Here is a 15,345-nt window from a genome sequence, read left to right as displayed (position 1 = left end):
ACGGTAGAAGGTAAAAGAAGGTAGAGTCGAATGCCAACCCCCCCCCCCCCCGCCTATCTCTGCCACACGCCCAGCTACAATTTTTATGTTCATATCCTTGGTCCGGAGAAAGTTTACACCGTGAAGGACTTTGCGTGAATAAATTAGTCGACTAGTTGACATTTACCAGCTCTTAACTTCAAAACTCACATCCCGACGAAACGATGATCTTTCTGCAGCCGTCAATATACAGGGTGTATTCTAATTCGCGCCCACCATTTATATATGTATAGTGATATTTCTCATGAAAAACTGAGTCGAAGAGTCCCGAACCATTTTTTCGAGTCACGCCTCACAAAGTAGTTATTATTATTTAAAAATTAGCAAATCCGCATCGCTTTTTAAACGGACGCACGTTCGTGAGCCACGCGTCTACTAGTGTGCGTGAGTGAGTCGCCGCGCGCCTCAGCGTTGCCACGGCCGCGTTCACGTAGCTCCGAAATAATCAATAATTGCTTTTTGCAATGAGCATGATATTTTCTACCCAAGAAGCACCTTTTTAGATTACAATTTGATATTAGTTGTACTTTCACATAAGAAAATTGTAAAATGAAATAACTATGGTGACAGTGCCCCCCGTTCCGCTGTCATCCGAGTTCCGATTTGACCAAGATGATTTTCTAAGTTAATTTTTTTCATTATCAAAAATAAAATTTTAAATCTCCAAGAATTCTTTTAATTATCAATTTTAATATTAATAAAAACGTTTTAATAATATCTTTATGCAAAAATGGACATAAAAATGGATTTAAAGTATTTTTAATCAGAACTGTTACCCTCTTACCGCGCATGTTTTAGCAACTAGACGATTCTATGTATCATTTTATCCTTATTCACCGAATGTGAAATGATACATGATAAATGCGTTTTGTTACTTTTTATTTTTCCTTTCCAGTTTATCCGAGTTGATTTTCCGAGATGGTCCTGATCCACATTAACTCGGATAATCGGGACTCAATTGTACTTCAACGTTAACACTGTTGCGGCCATTATCTTCCCAGACAACATGCATGTCTAAACGATCGTAGCGTCGTGAACACCTCGGTCGAAAACAGTCTATCATTCGGCGCGAAAATATGCACCCCGAGTGATCTTCAGAAGGTTTTAGCCGTCGCTCGTTCTTTCCGCGCGAAACGAGATGCCACATGGGTTCGTAGCGTGCTTTAAAAGTATTTAATTGTTTAAAGCACGTCACTAATCTACATAGGTTATTATACTCGGCTTCATGTAAACAACAGTACGAGATATTGACTGCTGTATTTGGATAATAGAGAATATACCGACAGTTTCTCTTAGTATACGAACAGAGATACATATGTGCTTAGATTGTGACAATGGATTGCGAAGACTGTGTTCTGAAGCTAACATCTTTTTTGCGAATGTGTAACAATTCAGAAGAATTATTGGAGTTTTTGAAATTACATAACGTAATTAAAAGATCAGTAATTTGTTCAAGTTGCGAGAAACCAGCAACGTTTGATAATCACAAATTGAAGTGGAGATGCCAAAAGAAAAGCAAAGTAAAGAAAGGACATAAGTACAACGGTGGAAGTGCATGCTTTGTTGTACTGTTCCACATGGGTTTGCGACTTTCCACGTGAGGCGAGATCCATTCCACACCTCGGACATAGTTTGGGTAGAGTTATATTTTAACGAGGTGGAGCCCCCCCGCAGGGGGGGGGCGGAACATACTGTCTCCACGCATGTTGTACTGCCATATGACGTACGACAGACGGCTAAAACCTTCTAAAGGTCACTCGAGGTGCATATTTTTCGGGCTCCCCCGATTGATTATCACTGTCGGAGTCACAACAAAGGTTTTTACCAAGAAAACCGCAAGAAAATATCAACATTCGGAAAAGGCCCTATTCTGTAGATTTACCAATCTTTCCAACAATTATAAAGTGCGCGTACAACACAAAGTTTCCATTTTCGTCGCGTTCGGGAGTGCCGTTTATATAATCGAACTGAAGACTTTTCAAAGCTCATTTGAGGAACAAGTATTCGTTAAATGTCAATTCCCGTCGACAGCCACACTTCCGAGATTCGGCAGTTTTTGGGACTCGCGTTAAAGTGATTTCGTTTATGGATACCGTGCGTCTCACCTTACTCGTCGACTCGAAGTGGAGGCGAACTTGACGAAATTACAGAATACTTTCACGTGAGTTTTGAAATCGGGAGTGTCAAATCTCACGAACGATCTTTGTGTTTTCACGAGTATGCCGGAGGAGGCACACCTGTTATCGAGTTGAGGAGGAGGTCCAGGAAGGGCATCGGGCACCGGCGGAGCAACTTTACGGTAAATGTTATTTTTCATTTTGTGTAAAAGTAATCTCTCTTCCAGTGTATTTTTCAGTCGTTTTATTTCGTAATTCCATCATTTCGAAATAATGATTAGAAAACAAGAACAATAAAAAATTTTCTAAAACTTTATTCTCGCGAAGATCTTTTGCGGAAAATCTTTCGCGCGTTAATCACTTAAACATTTAGCCAAATAAAGTTTGACACGCATAAGAATTACTGATATTTTGTAATATTAGTTTTTACAATGAACACTGCTTTAATGAATTCTATATGTATACTTGAATTTCGAATTTAAAAATTGAATCACGAAGAGACAGTCATTATCTATATTCTCGAATAAATAACGAAAGTAAAAGTCGATTTGATTAGTTTTATACGGCACAATTTTTTAATTAATTTTCTTCTTTGATTAACTTCTCGTGGCCGTGCATTTTGATACAATCGACACTCGCATATAATTCGACCCATACGAAATATCTGTCGGTGACGATAATAAACCGACTATGGAAGGAGTTTTCTTCCTTCTTGATCTCTGGTCAAAATGACCAGACTGCATGGCCAGGAACGACGAAAGGTAGGTCCAATCTGGCCCAACGACGCGGTAAGTGGTCAATATTGGCCACTTTGATGGAGTACATACCTAAGTAAGGTGATGTACGAAATGAGTTGATTTTTTTCTTATTTGTCAAAATTCGGGTGGGCTATATTGTTATCTTCTCTACATATTCTCGCATATGTGCAAAATTAAAAAGACCCCTATTAAATCCTTATTAAATCGCTCGCGTATAACCACAAAATCGTTCATTGCCGATTGTAACAAGTTGCCATTGACGAAGCGAAAATTTTAAATAATTAACTTATCAAAATAAATTTATTTTATACTTATTAAAATAAAAAATTTTCTCTTTACGCTATGAAGAAGAATTCGAGACCTTGGGTTTCTTGAAATGCACGTTAATTTAGAAATTCAATACTATTGATTCAATACTGTTATTTTACTTAAACAATATTTAACACCGTATAAACTTCGCACACTCTGTGTTTGTATCAAAACTTTTGACAAAATTCTATTTGCCTTTCTTGTGTCTTCTAATTTTTAACACATGTGCATTTACAAAAAGTTTTCATTTTTTTATATGATTTCTAAGTACTTTTGTAATTGTACAAGATTGCTCCGTTAATACCTAAAACCAAATTGTAAAGAAAGAGAGGACCGCCGATCAAAATCGGCGAGGGTGGTGGAGGGCCTCTACAAGTTGGTCTGTTTTTATTGAATAAAATTTTAATTCAAATAAAAAAAGAGGTATTAGTTTATTTATAATTACAACAATGCAAAGTTTAATTTGATCAGAATGCAATCGTACTGGTTGTTCGATATAAACGGAGCAATCTTGTATGTACAAAAGAATGTTTAAATAATTTTCTAGTGAATATCCAGAACAGTGTGTGCTACAAATTTTGCCGGCAAAAAGTATACAAGTTTAATACAAAACTTGACACATTTAATTATACCAAAGTGCTAGTAGAAATAAAGCATGTCAATAAAATGGGATGATTAATGATAAAAAATCAAACTTTAATAAACTTGCTGTACAGTCTAACATAACTTCCCAGATAGCACACTGAATTCACAAAGTATTCTTTAAGTTTTCTTTTTTCTGAATTGTAATTCTTTAGGAATTCATAGAAGAATACAATAAGAGTGACAGAGGAAGTTACATGCACCATAAATCGTTTTCCTGACAACTTCTTCAAGTATTCATCTCGAATTCAATAAATGTAAACTTTATGAATTCAAGGGGAATAGTGTTAGAACAAAGAGGATTACAAAATATTTACCCAATGTATGTACACATCTAATATGCAGTAACATTACACCATTATTATAATTTCTCACTCAACAGTGAGATACTCTCAACCGAAGCTCGTTGACAATCGGATAATTCTTCCGTTTCGGTTCTCGTCGTTCGATTCTTTCTTTTACACAATAGAACTATTGCACAAAATTAATTGCACATAACGTTACGCACACAAAATATTGCACGTGGTAACACGCTGCACAAGAACGTCCGGATGGCGGTTAGCGAATACTTGCGAAGTATTCATTATAATGAACTTCAGAAGAATACTTCAAGACGAACTGATTGAGACTAATTCTTCAAGAATTCTTCAGATATTCATTTTTCTAATTCTGTATGTTTTCTTTAAAATGAATTCTCTATGAACTTATGTTCATCTTTATGCTATCTGGGTTGTCAGCAACATTTTATATTTAGTAGTTATACGTATAATTTATATTTCACATTTTACTTTTTACTCCATTGTCATATGTAAGTTTCATGATAAGAGCATACATACTCAACGTAGACAGCTGCGGCATGCGAAACGAAGAAGATTGGTTTTTGGTTCGTGTCGCTACGTCGATTTTTCGCCGAGTATAACGTTTTAAAAATCGGGCGCGCGCGCACCATTCATGTCTGAAGGCCGCGTGAGTTTTACGCAAGTAGTACGCGAGCTTACTACGTCCCCAAAAAACTGGCATAAAAACATACGACGCACATCTGTTCGGTAGTAAACATTGCCGCGCGAGATGCCGCGCGAGACGCCGCGTATACGCGGCGTCTGCTGCTGCTGTCTCGGGATTAAGAGATCGCGAGTCGATATAATCGTCAATAACTTCGCACAGAAAAATCGTAGCAAGATGATCCTGATCTCGTTAGAAAGCTAAGATTCCAGCGCTTCTAACGAGATAAGAATGGCTTATCTCGGATCATTAGTTTATGAGGCATTATTGATAAATTCCGAGAAAATTGATTTTGTCCCAAGATTGAGATTGTGAATTAATTTTCCGACTGGAATAGGCGGGGGTGGTGGAGGGCCTCTACAAGGTTAGTTTTCAGAGCGTTACTTTAGAATATAACGTAAGAATGGTATGTAATAATGTCTAATAAGGGACCAAAATAATAGTAAATGTAATTAGGAAGTAAAAATATGATTAAATTTATTTGTTAACAATAAAACTTACAAATCGTAACATATATTTTCTATTTCATAAAGCTATCAATTTGATGTAAATGTTCTATTTGCAAACCATCGGACAATGCGCCGATGTTTTCAAATAACATTGAAGCTTGTGTGCTCAGAAGGCATCAAGGTATCACGTGGTAATGTTTCAGGCCATTACTTCAGAGTATAATACAACATTTGGTCAATAATCTCAGGCCGGTATTCATAGTCAGATCATCTTACCAAGTGAGAATAAATGATGTTCGTCAAAACGGTGTCAAATCTACATTGTCAAATTCGACGTCGATTCGATATCAATTTAACGGTATCGATGTCGAAGGTCTGTGTATATTCAAGACCGTCTTGAATGTATCTAAAAATGCTGTATGGAATATGTCATAGGTTACAGAGTATCTAAAGATACTCCTAAGAGACTAAAGATCTTGAATATATAAGATCTGACTATGAATACTAATTCAACTCTCGCAAGACAGCACTGTTACATCATTTCACAATATCCCAGATAACAATTCTTGCGCGAAGATTTTGCTTGTCTTGTGTATGCAAACTTGTACGATATTTGCTTGAGTTTTGCTTGATTATAAGATATGTTTAGTCTGTGCTTTTGCACGCAAGTGGTTAGCTCATGCGTTAACGTATAATTTTGCGCGCATATATCTAACTTACGTACGAAAAGGGCTCCACGACGCAAGCATCCTATCCTAGTACGTCGTTAATGCTAGATGTTTGAGTGCAAAATGTTTTCTGGGATTAAACTAAACTATTCCTAACTTCACAACCGTCTGCCCAGATAGCATAAAGATGAACATAAGTTCATAGAGAATTCATTTTAAAGAAAACATACAGAATTAGAAAAATGAATATCTGAAGAATTCTTGAAGAATTAGTCTCAATCAGTTCGTCTTGAAGTATATTCTTCTGAAGTTCATTATAATGAATACTTCGCGATTCAGTACTGTGAATACTTTAAGAATTTATGAGGAATTATTTGTCATTCGCTAACCGCCATCCGGACGTTCTTGTGCAGCGTGTTACCACGTGCAATATTTTGTGTGCGTAACGTTATGTGCAATTAATTTTGTGCAATAGTTCTATTGTGTAAAAGAAAGAATCGAACGACGAGAACCGAAACGGAAGAATCATCCGATTGTCAACGAGCTTCGGTTGAGAGTATCTCACTGTTGAGTGAGAAATTATAATAATGGTGTAATGTTACTGCATATTAGATGTGTACATACATTGGGTAAATATTTTGTAATCCTCTTTGTTCTAACACTATTCCCCTTGAATTCATAAAGTTTACATTTGTTGAATTCGAGATGAATACTTTAAGAAGTTGTCAGGAAAACGATTTATGGTGCATGTAACTTCCTGTCACTCTTATTGTATTCTTCTATGAATTCCTAAAGAATTACAATTCAGAAAAAAGAAAACTTAAAGAATACTTTGTGAATTCAGTGTGCTATCTGGGTGGTAACATATACGACTGTCATGTTATTTAATTATTGCAGTATGTAGCACCTATATCTATTATGCCGTAAACGTTTAATTAAATATACTTTTTCCCTCTGTACACATAGAAATATAAAAAATAGGATTTAATGTAATGTATATACAAGGTTTTATCCAAATAAAATGTTTCGTCAAGTCTTTAGGGCAGTTTTTTTCTTCATAAATTTGTTAAGTAAATTTTTCTTCTTCTTTCGATGTATGTGAGTATCTGACAAATTTAAGCTGTCTAAATTATCTAACGATGGCAGCTTTTGCACAATTGTCTCTGTATTTAACTCGTCAGTTTGCTTCGTTTGCTTCGTCTTCCACTTTGAGGTAATTTTTTCCCATCGTAGGAATGTCTTATTCTTTTTACCACTGATATTTGCGGCTTTTATATCACTTGATTCTGCGATAATCTCACTGTGACAATTTGCATCCTTCTGTTCTGGATATTTTAATGCTTCATTTGCTTTTTCACTAATATACGATATGTCACTGCACTTATCGGATAAAATTTTCTTTACTTCCGTAGTTTCTTGTATTGTACTGCTATTTCCCATTTGAGTTGAACTACTGTGAAATTAATAATTGTATCACTTGCGTTTTAAAAAAAAATTAATGTGAATCAAATGGAACAAGAGTTACGTTACCTCGTGGCAACAGCAGATTGTATGGAATCACGTAATTTGCCCCAGAAATCATACAATCCTCTACGATTATAATCCAAATGAAATATGTATTTCAGTTGAATTGGCAATTCACAGCTCTTGTATATGCACGGTATAATTTTTCTCTGTCGCTTTTCTAAAGAAAAATATAGTTTTTTTTAGAACACAGCACTTATATGGAATTCAGTTTCGAAAGAGGTATAATGTGAAACATACCGATACTTAAAGCTTGAGTATAATTCAGGAAAAACTTGTTTGCCGAGCTTTTCAGAAAGCTCGGCGATACTATAACAAGCAGTCTATTGCATCGCTCGGATATTAACTTCATTATTGCCTCTTGCTCGAATTCTATACCGGCAACCAAATCCCGGTCTTTCAAACACAACTGAAAACAATAACGCAGTTTTATTTTACCAAAACCTTTGTAAAAAGACGTAGAGAAAGGTCCTCTATTATGAAATTCTAATATGAGATAGTAGGTGTCCGAATTCAATCACAAATCTTTTTCTTTTTACGATTACACGATCTAACAATCAATTTTCCACTAAATGGATTTCACCCCAAGAGCAATGAATTCATAGTAGGACCAACAGATGACGCCTATTAATTTAGCAGAAACTTCGCTATCTTATATTAGAAGGCTATTTCATAATAAAGGACTTTCCTTTCTACATTATGTAGATTTATCTGCAATACCTTCAGGTTGGATTGCGTTTCGAGCTTCTCTATTATTACATTCACAAAATCAATGTCTTCTTCAGCGTACAGAAGGAATGCGTCATAATATTGCGTCTTTAAACCTTTCCTTAACCTATGAATATCGCCTGTAGGAAACATACAAGCAAATGTCGTCACATACAATTATACACGCGAAGCACTTCATAAATTTATATTGCACAGGATGATCCAAACTAAAGTATTATCGATTCTGAATTCTTCAGAACAAACCTGATGTAAGTATCTCTTCATCTGCACATTTGTCTATCGGATCAGCTGACTCTTGCGCTCTCTGCTGATGCTCCAGATATCTTTTGGCGTCACTCTCTGTATCAATAAATTCAGACGACGATTACGATCACACACAAGATTTCTATATTTATATAACTGTTATACATTTTTATTAAACTGTAATTACAAGTTACTCCTTTTTTTGTCTTAACAATACGTACGGAACAAAGCTTCGGTGTCGTCAATAACGTCCCATCTGTCCATCTGTTCCATTATGGTTTGAAACCTTTTTATCGTAACATCTTTTTTACTTTTCTCCAACAACGTCAACATGTGGTTCGTCGGGTTGGAGTGTGTCATTAGCAGCGACATGACGTCTGCACTAAATTCCAACTGATCCGCCAGGCCTCTCCAGTCCCTTATAAATCGTTTATAAATTAATTACCATATACATATATGATACTCTTGAAAGGGCACATTTGTGTCGATAAAGCTTGATCGACAATGCGCTCTTTGCATCTGGGAACACTCTATTTTACATAAGCAAATCAAAACACTTAAAAAAACTTGTCAACAATGTACGATTGTATAATGTACAATTTATCAACTTACACAAATCTTTTTAAACGTATTTATTGGCTACAAAATCAAGTGTCTCTAGACACATTGGCCCGTATTCCGAATCCTCTTTTATCAATAAAAATGCCGCTAAAAGGCTAATAAGCCTTCTGATTGGCTATAAGCCACCCAGATAGCCAGTGTGAGCACGAGTCGTTTTCATGTTGCTGACAAAAGTGTTAACCTCTTGCAATACATCTGTATCGTCTATTGCGCTGTTGTTTGCTAGCATTTGATGTCGGAAATGAAACATTTGCATGATTCAAACATTATGCTAGTATTAGATATAATATGTGTACATCTGTTAGAAAATTGAAAACAATGTGGGCTAATTATTCGTTAACAGTATATGCCCACTCGATGTGTTCTCTCTTTAACTGTGCACTTAACTGCGACAATATGTTAACATTACGCTAGCTGTACTTAAATCACTCGAACATTGAATTCACATTCCTAGCGAAGAGTTAGCATCACTTGCTGGCATTTTATTATCATACATTGCTCGAGCATACTGGCTATCTGAACACTTTTAAAGACGCTTTCATCGATAAAAGAGGATACAAAATACGAGTCAAAGAACACAGTGTAGATCAGGCTTTATGGCCTGGTCTACAATGAGTTGTTAGTCGTTAGTCAAAAGTTGGAAATACATGTTGATTTCCTTTTCCTTTCTGGATGGATGAAAAAACCGACATATAGTTCTGACTTCTGACTAGCGACTAACAACTCATTGTAGACTGGTAGTCTTAGGCCTGGTCTACAATGAGTTGTTAGTCGTTAGTCAGAAGTCGGAACTATATGTCGGTCCTTTTTCTTCCACTCAGAAAGGAAAAGGATCAACATATAGTTGCGACTTCTGACTAACGACTAACGACTCATTGTAGACCGGGCCTTAAAGTCGCGAGCGAGCGCATACCTCAACATGCCGCTGTCACTCAGCAAAATTGTCTGGGGGTTCAACATTGTTGCGATAGCTTGTCTACTCGTAACAGTGGCCGCGATAAGCGGCACGGTCGACAAGTCAATTGTCATCTTGACCCTTTTTCTCTATCCTTTATTTAAATGGATTTGTTGCATCAAGACACTGCGCCTTACAGTACCTCGACGAAGCTGTTGCTATCACGGCTGTAACTGTACCAGAATTGTTGATCTGAAACGCGTTTGTCGCGACAATTTATCATTGCCACGATCGGCTCTCCTGCGTCGTCTACAGTGCACGGAGTAAGGAGTAGGAGTAAGGAAATAGATCAATTTTATTTCTCACTCCTACTTGAGCTCCTACGTTCACTCTCGGCGAGTCTGAACGCCATCGGCCAGTGTTACAAATATTTAAAAAGATGCCTGTATTTTAGCTTCCTTACATCAAAAGCTAAAGGCTGGTCTACAATACATGGAGTAAGCTGGAGTAAACTGGAGTAAGGAGTAGGAGTAAGGAAATAAATCCATTTTATTTCCTTACTCCTACTCCTTACTCCAGCTTACTCCATGTATTGTAGACCAGCCTTTAAGGTTATGATTCTTACTCCTTACAACACCAGGCTTACTCCACGCATTGCAGACGACGCATCCGAGTTGCTCCGACGATCGTTCGTCGCGATTAACGTACGTTGAACGAGGCTTCCAACACCTGTTGACGGATCTCTCTCTCCTTTTCACTATGCACGCGTCTGTTAAAAGCTACGGACTAGTTAATCTCACTCCTGGATACTCTCTGGAAATTCACAGGATGATCGCCAACGCTCCGCGCGATCCCTACCCCGGAAGTGACGATTTAAATGGCGATTTAAATGACCGTGTGACGAAAAGATCTGCTGCCAAATTTACACGTATGCTCCGACTTTACGTTGAATTCGTACTCCTTTTCTCGTTCTGCTTTACAGATCTTATTTTATAAATGCGTGTAGACAGTGCCGATGTTTAACTTGCAGATAATACTTTCAATTTGGACATCACAAAGTTTTTACGGCAATTGCGACCAAATTATTCTTCACTTAATCGGTATTTAAATTCAATCGAACGAAGCAAAATTTCTATTATACTTCATCTATTTGATTCTATATAATTTGTTGTTCCTAATTAAAATTTTTTTACAAATATTAATATTTCTATCGAAGTTAACAATAGTATCCCAGATAGCACACTGAATTCACAATTAAGTATTCTTTAAGTTTTCTTTTTTCTGAATTGTAATTCTGTAGGAATTCATAGAAGAATACAATAAGAGTGACAGAGGAAGTTACATGCACCATAAATCGTTTTCCTGACAACTTCTTCAAGTATTCATCTCGAATTCAATAAATGTAAATTTTATGAATTCAAGGGGAATAGTGTTAGAACAAAGAGGATTACAAAATATTTACCCAATGTATGTACACATCTAATATGCAGTAACATTACACCATTATTATAATTTCTTACCATACTAACGTGGGATGATTTCTAAATACCAGAGAGTATAAGTTAGTATAAGCAAGTGGCAAGCCGGCAAAAGATCTGATCCGAGTCGACACGGATCAATTGAATGATCCGAAAATACCTGATGGTTTAAGTATTTTGTAATGGCCGAGAAGCTAGTGCAAGCTATACAAGAATTGTTAGTTTTCTCCGATCTCTCTTAAGTATTTTTTATATATAGATATAATCACATAGAATTATACGATACAGTTATGGTATGGATATATCTCATACACAATTTGGCTGTACATACGCGCATGTACTAATCAAAGCCACATTACCCCACATACAACTTTTCTCTCATTGGTCTGCCCAGAACAATGTCGGATGCGCAGAAGAATCGACGCAAAATGAAACAAATGACCGAGTGGACCTACTAGTTGTGCACTATGGTGTAACAAATGAAAAAAAGTATGTTTCACTTTTTAAAAAATGAAGGAAAAGAACCTGTAATGCACGATATCTAAAAAATAAATGGTCTCCTGTTTATTTATTCATAACACAACTGTTATCATACAAGCAATTTACAATACGCTCGAAGTAATTACAAAACAAGTTGCCAACTTATGCATACACGCCTTACATTCTAATTTTTATAAAGATATATCCGTATCATGTTTTCGGCATTTCATTTTTGCACGTAACAAGTAAATTTCATAAACTTTCTATATTTGTTTTTATTTTCTGCTGAATAATCACCAAGTTTATAAATGGAAATGGTCGCAGCAATAGAAAGTCAAAGATGCCCCCCGGTGTCTCCTTTCGTGTAGTTTCATGTATTTCATAAGCTCCCATTAAACTCTGCTACTTGCACTCACTTCTTTTCTTAATAGATTAAACAAAATCTGAACTTTACTTCTCAGAAGCTTTTCTGAAAGTCAATCTTCCTGCGTCTATTATCTATTACAAATATTTATAACAAAATTACATAAAATTACGCTTATCAGTTTAATTTGGACAATATACAATTCATGATATAAATACGTTGTAAGACACATATGTATATTATAAGATAGAACAATGTATTATAAGTAGAATTATATAAAAGTTTCTTAAATTAATTCAAATGCATACGTCAGTCTGGCAAGTCCGAGTGCTAATAGTCTCAACAAGTACTCCCCAAGAGTGCAACGTTGTAATCGCGAGTTGAATATCTTTTGTAAATGTTGACAATAAATCGTCAACAATCAACGCTACGATCCAATACGGGGCTCTGATCCAATACGCGTTTCTACCTTACGATTGAAGTAGAAACTAGAATCTCACACGCCACATGTATATTACAATCTATCTGATCTCGCCCGTATCGGATCACAGGTCATCGTGTTGGTCCGCGTTGTCCCCGAATTCGATCTCCAGCTGCAGCCTGTAGTCCATGGCGACGAAGACGATGACCAGGAGCACGGGCAAGCGGAATCTGGACTGCCAGCCGAGCTTCAGTATGAACATCAAGGAGCGATGAAGGGTGCCACTGTTTCCCAGGAAAATGTCAGTAGGCATCCTTCGCATCCTTCGATCGGGACCTTCGGACGTGATTTGGCTCCGGCTGCGTGGTACACGCTCGAGTGCACGTCGGGTCTAAACGGCGAGAGGCACAAGTCCTCGGTCATCCGGGACGCGGTCCATGTTCCTCGAGGCAATCGGACAGTCTACTTCTCGATGAGCGGCTTCTCACGTCGGCGGTCAACGTCCCGCATCGCCGTATCTATATTCTATATCAATTAAAATTCCCGTGAAATCTCTCTCGCTCTGAAAAGTTGGATCGCGCGAAAGAATCGGATTTGCACAACGTCATCGTGACGGTACTAACCGCACTATCGTCCTCTGTTTTTAACATCCACCCTTGACAGTTCTCCTCCGACCTCCGAGGCTTGACCCTTCGCACATACACGCGCGCGCGAGCGGTCCCGTCATGATGCGCGCACAGGCGCACGTGTGTGAGCGCGTAATCTTGCTGTTGCGCCAGAACAGAACGGATTAAGATCACACGGTTGGTCCAATTTGGTCCAATTCTAATGGTCGCAATCTCCGGTGTATATGTATTTGAGCCTGTAGTGTCGATACAGTGCAAATAATCCACGGGATAATATACACGGAGTGCACGCAGTGCCGATAACGAAGTAGCGCGAGCAATGCAGTGTGCAGGCCATAGACATAGTATATATAGACTGCGCATTGTGGCTGCAGAAGTGTACATTTTAGAAAGAGACAACATGCTTTCCCTCGTGGCACGTTTTTACCAATGCTTTAATACGTGTGCATTTACATCGAATCACATTGCCTGTGTCCAGCAGAAGTTAGCGCTTGCTAAGCGCTTTGCGTTCATTGGATTATACTTTCAGATCTGTGCTGAAATAGAGCTATTCTTCTAGATCTACCCAATCAGCATAAAGCACTTAAAGCGCTAACTTATGGAGAACACAGCCATTGAGTGTACCAACCGGAAAAAATAATATGAATTTAATTCATGTCGATTGCCTCATAATCTGCTTCTCCGTGCATAACTCTAGAAATATTCGTCCTTTTTTACGTGACATTTTAATGTAATTTTGACACGAAACGAAGATGCATAGCAAAATAGTTCCAGAAGTAAAAATGGCCGTAAAAAGGCGCTCAAAACAGTCTCTTGAAACGGCATCGTTAAGCCCGTATCAGACTAAAGCCCGTATCAGACTACGGATTGGGATTGGGATTAGATTGAAATTTAACCAATCATAAGGCTTGTTTTCTACATAGACTTCTATAGACGGACCCTTTTACGAGGGGTAACTGATAATCGCGGTAAGGGGATCACTCGTCTGACTTCGACTCTTTCCGGTGAGATTCGGTAATATTCGGTTCACATTTCCAATACGTGTGCACACGTATATACGGCGCGTTGCTTGTGTGCGAGCGAGCGCGCGCGCGTGGCCGAACGAATCATCCCCTCCAACTTGGAGTGGGGATGATCCTGGATGGGGATTGGAAATGTGAACCAAATATTACCGAATCTCACCGGAAAGAGTCGATGTCAGATGAGTGCCTCCGCGCCCCGAATATCAGAACCCCTCTTGCCCAGAGTCGTAGCTAACATTCCGTCTATAGAAGTCTATGGTTTTCTATTGCTGCACTGGTGAACTAGTGCAGTAAGCTAGAATGAGAAAAAATATACTTGTCCTACTCTAACTTATTGCACTAGTTCACCAGTGCAGCAACAGAAAACAAGCCTACAGTAAAGTTTACTAATCTTAAGTTCAGTAACTTTTACTCTGATTGGTCAAATTTCAATCTAATCCCAATCTCAATCCGTAGTCTGATACGGGCTTAATACGGATTGAGATTGGGATTAGATTGAAAGACCAATCCGACCAATCAGAGTGAGGGTGCTTTCACATGGAGCGTAAGTTGCGTAGCGTAACCTGCGTATCACCAATCACAGGATCATGCTGATAGAACCGTTTCAATAATTCCGTTGAACTAGTCCTGTGATTGGCGATACGCAGGTTACGCTACGCAACTTACGCTCCATGTGAATCCAGCCTAAGTTGCGTAGCGTAACCTGCGTATCGCCAATGACTGCTGTTCCACCGAGGGTCAGAGTCGGGCTAGAGTCGGGTCAGAGTCGGGTTGGGGTGAGCGATTTTGCGGTGGAAACATTGGGGTTAGTGTTTCCACCGCAAAAACGCTCACCCATGGACCTAAGAATCTCTGGACCGAGCAAGAAGTGGGAGAACGGGCAAGGGGGCTGTTAAATTTGCGGTAAGGGGGGGGCGAGAGTGCTCTCCTTTTCTGTCCTCTTGGTATCTCATGGTAT

General features: G+C 38.1%; 1 protein-coding gene, 1 long non-coding RNA gene and 1 pseudogene across 5 annotated transcripts; all 3 read right to left on the bottom strand.

The window, feature by feature from the left end:
• The window catches only part of LOC105557766, a 9,167-nt pseudogene extending 6,811 nt beyond the window's left edge, over positions 1-2,356 (bottom strand).
• A 4,420-nt stretch (positions 2,357-6,776) lies between these two features.
• On the bottom strand, positions 6,777-10,856 carry LOC105557765 (myeloid differentiation primary response protein MyD88). 4 transcript variants are annotated; one of them, XM_012005090.1, is made up of 8 exons: positions 10,705-10,856; positions 10,015-10,248; positions 8,702-8,898; positions 8,481-8,576; positions 8,229-8,356; positions 7,749-7,917; positions 7,515-7,668; positions 6,777-7,437 (listed from the first exon to the last, which is right to left on the bottom strand). In XM_012005090.1, the coding sequence occupies exons 2-8, from the start codon at positions 10,128-10,130 to the stop codon at positions 7,014-7,016; spliced, it is 1,284 nt and encodes a 427-aa protein (XP_011860480.1). In that variant the 5' UTR covers positions 10,131-10,248; positions 10,705-10,856; the 3' UTR covers positions 6,777-7,013. The 4 variants fall into 4 exon arrangements, with proteins under 4 accessions (XP_011860480.1, XP_011860479.1, XP_011860482.1 ...); XM_012005089.1 differs by having other exon boundaries at positions 10,015-10,229; XM_012005092.1 differs by lacking the exon at positions 10,705-10,856 and adding an exon at positions 10,622-10,669 and having other exon boundaries at positions 10,015-10,229.
• A 1,158-nt stretch (positions 10,857-12,014) lies between these two features.
• LOC105557764 lies at positions 12,015-13,728 on the bottom strand. The gene is made up of 2 exons (XR_001008629.1): positions 13,363-13,728; positions 12,015-13,264 (listed from the first exon to the last, which is right to left on the bottom strand). It is a non-coding gene; the product is annotated as an uncharacterized LOC105557764 (long non-coding RNA).
• Between the last annotated feature and the right edge of the window lie 1,617 nt (positions 13,729-15,345).

The sequence above is a fragment of the Vollenhovia emeryi genome, unplaced genomic scaffold (assembly GCF_000949405.1).
Source record: "Vollenhovia emeryi isolate VEMERY1.0 unplaced genomic scaffold, V.emery_V1.0 DF939422.1, whole genome shotgun sequence".
Taxonomy (NCBI): Eukaryota; Metazoa; Arthropoda; class Insecta; order Hymenoptera; family Formicidae; genus Vollenhovia; species Vollenhovia emeryi.
The sequence above is the reverse complement of the archived record's forward strand: the minus strand, read 5'-3'. Positions and strand labels throughout refer to the sequence as shown.

Excerpts from the sequence above, each read along its gene's own strand:
- LOC105557765 (XM_012005090.1), bottom strand. The coding sequence starts at position 10,130 with ATGACAATTGACTTGTCGACCGTGCCGCTTATCGCGGCCACTGTTACG. Across the intron at positions 8,899-10,014 it reads AGTGACAGCGGCATGTTGAG|GGACTGGAGAGGCCTGGCGG; the intron begins GTATGCGCTCGC and ends ACGATTTATAAG. Across the intron at positions 7,438-7,514 it reads CAATCTGCTGTTGCCACGAG|TAGTTCAACTCAAATGGGAA; the intron begins GTAACGTAACTC and ends TTAATTTCACAG.